At 19.6% G+C, this 8522-nt stretch overlaps 2 protein-coding genes across 2 annotated transcripts; one reads left to right on the top strand and one right to left on the bottom strand.

Annotated features, from left to right (window-relative positions):
* Window positions 1–578: 578 nt before the first annotated feature.
* EHI_058930 (tyrosine kinase, putative) lies at window positions 579–1634 on the top strand (the record flags this gene model as incomplete). Its single annotated transcript, XM_001914144.1, has 1 exon — window positions 579–1634. The coding sequence occupies one exon, from the start codon at window positions 579–581 to the stop codon at window positions 1632–1634; it is 1056 nt and encodes a 351-aa protein (XP_001914179.1).
* Window positions 1635–4912: 3278 nt separating this feature from the next.
* Window positions 4913–5885, bottom strand: EHI_058920 (uncharacterized protein; the record flags this gene model as incomplete). Its single annotated transcript, XM_646161.2, has 1 exon — window positions 4913–5885. The coding sequence occupies one exon, from the start codon at window positions 5883–5885 to the stop codon at window positions 4935–4937; it is 951 nt and encodes a 316-aa protein (XP_651253.1). The 3' UTR covers window positions 4913–4934.
* Between the last annotated feature and the right edge of the window lie 2637 nt (window positions 5886–8522).

Here is an 8522-nt window from a genome sequence, read left to right as displayed (position 1 = left end):
ATAAAAATGATAAAGATGAATATTCAAATAATAAAATACATTTAAATATAAAAGAATAACAAGAAGAAAATCTAAATAATATAAACATAAAAAACATAAAATAAGAATAATATAATAATATAATAATATATAGATAATAAGAATAACATAATAATATAAATAATATAAACATAGAAATAAATATAAAAATAAATATATAAAAATACGATAGATAAATAACATATAAAGAAAAGAATAAAAATAATAAAAATAATTAAATACGATTCATCAAATCATCTATTTCATTAATATTTCATACAAAATGAATATAAATGAATATAAAATATAAACATAAATATATACAGATTGTATATTTATCATACTTTTTATTTTTTATTTTTATTTTAGGAGCAAAATATAATAAATGGAAAATTCTATGGATGCAAATTATTTTGCATCTTTTTTCGTTTTGTAAATTATTTAGATGCATTTTTTCTTTGCTTATCTTGGTGCCAGAATATTGATTAAAAATTAAATTATTATATCAATTAAAATAAATAAACATATAAATTTGTATTGGAAATGATAAAAAAGAGAAGATGAAGATACAAATAAGTAGTAAAGAAGAAAATGAGAAATATTCAATTAGAATAAACCCAAATGTCATTACAATTGAAGGAGGATATGCATGTGAATTTGAAGTATTCATTATAATCAAATGTACAACTAAAATCAAAGATAAAATAATGATAATTAGTAAAACACTTAATAAAGCACAAGAAGAAACAATCAAAAGTATTTCTATTGAAGGAGAAACAGAAATATCAACACGACTTGATCCTGATGAAATAAAAGAAGAAAAGAAAATAGGAGAAGGATCATTTGGAGTTGTTTATGTTGGAGAATTTAGAGGAAATAAAGTAGCAATTAAGAAAATGAAACAAGTTGAAGAAAATGAAGATAAAAAGAAAGAATTTGAGAAAGAAGTAGCAATGTTAGATAAATTTCGAAATGAATATATTATTCAATTTTATGGAGCAGTATTTATTCCTAATAAAATATGTATGGTAACGGAATATGCAGAATATGGATCAATACAAGATATAATGAATAAAAGAAACATCACAGAAATATCAAAGAAAATAAGAATCAAATTTATGATAGATGGAGCAAAAGGAATTTCATATCTTCATTCAAATGGAATATTACATCGAGATATTAAACCAGATAATTTCCTTGTTGTATCACTTGATGATAATATTGAAGTTAATTGTAAATTAACTGATTTTGGAAGTGCAAGAAACATCAATATGATGATGACAAATATGACATTCACAAAAGGAATAGGAACACCAAAATACATGGCACCAGAAGTATTAAATCGAGAACATTACAAAATGCAATCAGATATATATTCATTTTCAATAACAATGTTACAAATCATTACATGGCAAGATCCATTTCCTAAAACATTATATCCACATCCATGGGATATTGCAGATACAATCACAATAGGTAAACGACCAAACATAATACAAGAAGTAGAAGAAGATATAAAAGAAATTATTGAAAAGTCATGGGAACAAGAACCAAAAGAAAGAATAACGATAGATGAAATTGTAAGAATGTTAGAGGGAATTGAAAGTAAAGAATAAATTAAAATACTCTTTATTTTTTTGCTTTAATCTTTTAATTAAAGAAATCAAATAATCAAAACTTAAATGTTTTTAAAGAATCAAGTGGGTTAAAATAATATCTCTTTAATTTCTTCTTTATTCTTCATATCAATGTATTAATCTTTCTTAATGGATTGATTTTTATTCTTCTGAATATTCATTTCTTATAATTTACTACTTTATTTCTTATCTAATTTATTTTATTTGTCTTATTATTCTTTCTCTTTATCTCATATTTAAATCATTAGATTTCTTCATATCTTTCTATTTCAATACATTCTTGTTATTCTTTCATGTTTCTTATTCATATCATCACTTCTCTCATTATTCACTTATTTATTAAAATAATTTCTTGTAAAGGTTATGAAAATGGCATTTCTTCTTATTGTATTGTTTCTTCTTGTATTGTAGTATTTATTTTTTGTATTATTCTCACTTATTTTATCATTCTTATTCATTATTTCTTTTCCTATTTCTTTCTTATATATTGTTAAATATTTAGAGTTGTTTTATTTGCGTTTTTCTTAGTTCTTTGATTGTCTCTTTGTTGTTTCTAATTAAAACAATTTCTCCCCTTTTCATTTCTCTATTCAATTTCTTGTTATGTTTTTTTCTCTTTTGAATGTCATTCTCTTTATTTGGATGTTGAGTTGTTGATAATAATTTGGTTAATGTAAATATAAATAACATCAGAAATGAGACATTGTTTCTTTGATTAATCAAATAATACTAAATTCTCAACAGATATACTGTTTCATTAATTACTTAAATTATTATGATTTTAATTTGAACATTGAATGTCAAAATTTTCAAATGAACATCTTCAGTGTTAAAAAATACAAATTTTCTTGAAAATACAATATTTATTGTATTTATCATTATTGTGAAAAAATAAACCAATGAATAATTAACTCATTCATATTTTTATTTTTTTTTTTGATTAACACATGTATAAAGAAAAAATATATTAAAGAAATGAAACAACATTTTTTATTATTCTTTGTTTTTCATTTATTCCATTATTATTATTGTTCATTTCATTATTTCATTCTTGATTCTTAAAAACTCATTATTCATGTTATTCTTTCTTTTATTTTTGTTAAATGTTAAAATATGATTTTATAACTCTTCACTGTATTTTTAATTTATATAATTCTATAAATTGATATGAATAACCATCACAAAGTTTTAATAACATCATCAACTTCTTATTATATTTTGATATTTATTATATTATTTCATTGAACATATTAAAATCATAATTTGATATTTGGAATATTCATTTATCAGTATATTAATCGTTATTTCATAAAGAAAATATAGATAGAAATATATTGAAAAGAATATGAAAAAGATTAATAATAATATCAATATAGAAAATCAAATGAAAATGAAACAAGAATATTTAATATGATATGTTAGAATTATTTGATTGAAATAATTGATTTAAAGAGATTAAAATAAATAAAAAATGTACAAACTTCACTTGTTCATTTTATTTCATATACACTTTTCTTTTCTCTCTTTTTGATTTAATATTTTTATTATTTTATCTCTGTTCTGACATTTTCATCATTATTTTTATTCTCTTTTTATTCTCTTATAGTTTTGTAATTTTTACTATATTTGAATATTGATATTAAAACATTCCTTCTATTTCTTTTTGTCTATATAAGCTTCTTATTCACCATTATTGTTATATTAATCTTTTTCATTTTTTGTTAGAATTTCATTTGATTTGATAGAATTTACTTCGTTTATTAATCATTATCATATTCATATGTAAAATATCATTAATTTCTTTTTCTATCAATTAACTAATTATTTTTATTCTTTCACATCTCTTTCTTATTATATTTTCAATTTAAGTTATATTTTAATTGTATTTGTATCATTTAAATTACATCTGGATAAAATTAAATGGAATAATTACATCAGTTATATTAATGTATTTGAATTGTATGATTATTTTTTGATGTATTAACATTGAAATATATTTTCTTATTCATTTTTAATTCTGGTAAAAATACATTTATTCTTCTGAAATATTAATTGATATTATTTGATTTTATAATTTGATTTTTAAATAATTAACTGTTGTTCATTTTAAATTAGAAAATGTTTATGAAATATAAAAATAATACCAAATGAATAAGAAATTCTATTTAATAATTATTTATTGATAATATTCATTTATCAATTGTTTATTAATATTATCTCTTGTATATTCAATTGATAATTAATATTTTATTCATTTTATTGTTTTAAAATATTTAAAACATTTTAAAAATTGTATTTTGAGAATTATTAAATAATTAATGAATTATTAATTAATACAAATCAAATGTAATAGTAATTATGAAATATAAAAAAGATATGAAGAGATGGAAAATGAAATATTTAATAATAATAGAATTGATCATTATTATTAATGAATTTCATCAACATTGTTATTCATTTGTTTATAAAATAAAATAAGTCAAATGATACAATATAGAAGTGTTTATGATATTTTTTCAATACAATGTATAAAGATTTCAAAATAAATTTTAGAATATAGTATTGAAAAAGAATAATTAGTGTTAATATAATAAATATAAATGGTATATATTAATTGATAATGATTTATTTTAAATGAAATAAAGTATATTTTTTATTCTTTCTTCATTAGTATTCTTTTATATTGTTCATAATTACTATTATCTTCTTTTTCTTTAAAAAATAAAATGAAATGATAAACAATTCATTTATTAATGTTGTTATTATCTTTTTATTTTTATTATTTCATTTTTATGAATGATTTGATATTTGTTACTTTAGAAATAACAGTTTCATCATATAATATAATTGTTTATTCGTTATTTTAAATGAATATATTATATTATTTTGATTATTCATTACAATAAATAAAACAATAATGGGTAAATAAATTTCATTTAAATTAAGTGAAATAGAATAGAATGATAAATGTAATTTTTAATTGAATAAGTGTTTCATTATATTGACAAATATGTTTATGAATTATGAAAATATGAAAACAAGAAAGAATCAAAATAAACAAAGATAAGAAGTATTGAAATTGAAATAAAATATTATCATTCAAAATATTAAATATCAAATTAAAATGATTATAAAAAGATACTATTCTACAAATAAAAATATTAAACATTAGTTATTTTCAAACTACTTCTTACTTCATTTCTATCTTTGATTTTCTCATTGTATTTCTTTAATCTTAAAAATAAAATTATTCTAATTGTAATAAAACTGTTCTGTTAGTTAAATCATTAATATAACTCCCATCACAATAAAAGAGAAAACAGATAATGGTGCACTGTCTATGTTATGTGTTGATGCATCTTCTGAATCACTTTTAGAATTTCCATCGGATTGTGCATTGAAACTATTTTCTGAGTGTCCCTTTGTTCCATCTTCAGAGTGATTCATTGACTTTTCATCTGTTTGATTCTTAGAATCATCATCTTTGCTCTTAGATCCTTCTGAATTATGTTTTGAAGTATCTTCTGTTTGACTATTATTATTAGAACTGCTTTCGGTATTCTTAGTTCCTTCTGATTTGTCATTTTGTTTTTCATCTGGTTGATCATTTGGTTTTTCATTTGGTTGATTATCAGAACTATTTTCTTGATTCATAGTCTTATTCCCACATTTATACATAGTTCCATTTTCACATAATCCACATTTCCACATTTCTTCTCCAAATTCTTTTCCTGTTTCATCACATTGATTATTAGAATAAACATTTGAATACATAACTCCATTCTCTTCTTTGTATTTACAGTACGTCTCCCCAATTTCACTACATTTACCACATACACCGGTGACATATGTCAAATACATATTGTTTCGATGTGAACATGTATCATCATCAATACCAAAACTAAAAGTTCCTACATAATCTGGTATTTCTTTAATTTCAATAGTACATGTGTCTTTGTTAATACAAAACCTTTTAATCTCTTTATCATTTATATCAACCGTTTTTTCTTCTTTATCTCCACTACATGTAGTTGTATTATAATGTGAAATTGTAATATTATTCCCATTATGAGTATAGTAATATGATGTTACTGTGCCTGTGTAATAACATTTCCCAAATTCAATACTTGTAAATATACGAGTATTTCCTTCAAGATTTTTTATTAGAGAAATAACTATTGATTCTGACATTACAATACCAGTTAATAAACAAATAAATATTATATTCATTAATTGTATTTCTCATTTATCTGTTTCGTTTAAATATTATCGTTCTTTCTTCTTACTTTCTCTATTTTTATTATTTGTATTTATTATTCTTCATGTTTTTATTGACATTTTCTTTGGTAGTTATTCTATGTATTTGAAAGAACCATTGATTTTGTTTTCTATTTTATTAAAATTATTCACTCGTATTTCTATTCTTTTTAATTTCATTTTGTCTTTCTTGACAGTTTATTATTCTTTTTATCAACTCTTATTGTTTTACTCTTTCATTAGTTTCATTCTTAATTTCTTTTCTTCATTTAGATTCATCAACCTCTGTTTTAAAACTACTCATCATCATATTTGATTAATTAAATTATCATATTTCATGTAATTTATTAGGTATTGGATTGTTTTATATATTTACATAATACAATAAATATTCAATTTATCTATTTTGTTTTGAGTTATTTGAAGTATTTGAAGTATCATAATGAAAAGATGTTAATAAAATATTTATTTTAATCAACTTCTGTTTCTCTAAAATAATATTGTTTTAAACAATGTAATAAGAATTATCAAATATTGTCCATTTCCATTGTGTTATATTCTGTTGGTATTTTAATAAAATTGTTGAAATATTGTGTAATAATTGTATGTTTATTACTATATTTTATTGTTATGTTTGAGAATATTTTTAATATGAAATAAAAATATTGAAAATATAAATTAAAATAATAATAAAGCAGAAGAATATTTCAATTAACAATCAAATGATAGATTAAATATAAATATACAATTTCTATTTTTGATTTTATTATCTTTGTAATGATAGTGCATTAATATTTTGTTGTTATTAATTATATTTGTCAACTACATCTGTTTATTCTTGATCCTTTTGTATGCATTTATATTTTATTTATTTTTTCTGTTTTTATTGATTATGTTATTTCATTTATTGATTATTTACTCTTCAACTTCATCTCATATTATTATCTATGAATATTGATTTATAAATCTATCCATTTCTTCTCTTATTATTATCACATTTTATTTCTCTCATTCATTTTGTTTCTTTATTTTCTTCTCTATCTTAATTATTGTAATATTCATTAATCAACTATTTACTATTCATTATCACTCATCTTTTATTCATCATTTCCTTCATATTTCATATTATTCATTTCTTCTTGTTTATGAAAGAGGTTCATTCGTTTCAATTTATTTGTTTTATTCTATTTTCTGTCTATTCGTCATATTGTGTTTTGTTATGACAACCACACAACAAAAAAGAAGAAATGATGGTTAGTGGTGATTTTGTTAGAAATGATGGAAACAACAAATTACAATCTCAAACAAGAGTCAGGAAATATGATGAAATGATAAGTAACTTGAAAACATCATGTTGAACGATAAGAAGATAGAAAGAGTAAGGCAACGAAAAAAAGCAAATAATTGAAAAAGAAGAGAATGAATGATATAAAAGAATAAAAAGAAAGTAAGAAGTAGAATATGATGAAGAAAGAATAAAAGGAGAAAGGAGAGAATATAAAAAGAAAGAAGATAAAGTGTAATAAAAGAAAAGAGATGATAAAAGAAGAAAAGAATGAAAAAAATAAAGGATGCAAATTTTATTGAAACAAATAAAAAAAGCGCAAAAATTAATGATGCAAAATATTTAGCAACATATTTTATTGATGCAAAATATTTTGAAATAAAAATAATTCATCATTTGATATTAATATTATATTTGATAATAATTTATATTATATATTAAATACATCATATTTCTTTATTATTTATCTTTCTTTTTATTATTTCATATATTAAATTATTATTCATTCATTTATTATTTATATTTCATTTATTAAATAAAATGAAAATGAAAATGTAAAATATCAATCAATTAAATATTCATGAATAATAATTTATTAATATTTAAATAATTTAAATAATAAATAATAAAGTAACAATAATGATATATTCAATATATTCTTTATTTGATTTGTTCAATATTAGTTTATTCTATTTCATTATTTTATTTCATTGTCTTCATTATTTTATTTCATTATTTCATATTCATTTATTATTTTTTAAAATCAAATAAACAATAATATTGATATTCATTCATCATATTCATTTAATATAATAAATATACACAACATTTCAGAATAAATAATGAATATTTAACATTGAAAATATTGATTTATTCAATATTTTGTTCAAAACGAATTCAATAAAACATATATTTTGATAATACACAAATGAAATAATAATGAAATATACAATACTCAAGAATTAATAAAAAAGAAATAAAAAGAAAGAATAAATGAATATAAAATTGATAAATAATAGAAGAAAGAAATAGAAACAACAATGAAAAACAAATAATATAAAAAGAATATAAATATATAAAAGAATAAAAAGAAAGTAGAAGAAGAATATAAAAATAATAAATCACAAAGAGATGATAAAAGAAGAAAAGAATGAAAATGGTGTATTTTTAATGTAAAAATTAGAAATATTCAATAATAAGTGTCTAATTTAATTGTGTAAAATGATTAACAATATTTTATTAATGAACAATATTTTACTCTGTTTTATGTTTATTATTTATGTGTATAATTTCATTATGATGTTTATTATATAATCAATCATATG

This window comes from Entamoeba histolytica, genomic scaffold (assembly GCF_000208925.1).
Source record: "Entamoeba histolytica HM-1:IMSS scf_1104750517143 genomic scaffold, whole genome shotgun sequence".
Lineage (NCBI taxonomy): Eukaryota > Evosea > Mastigamoebida > Endamoebidae > Entamoeba > Entamoeba histolytica.
Note: the sequence above shows the minus strand (reverse complement) of the source record. Positions and strands in the feature narration are given on the sequence as shown.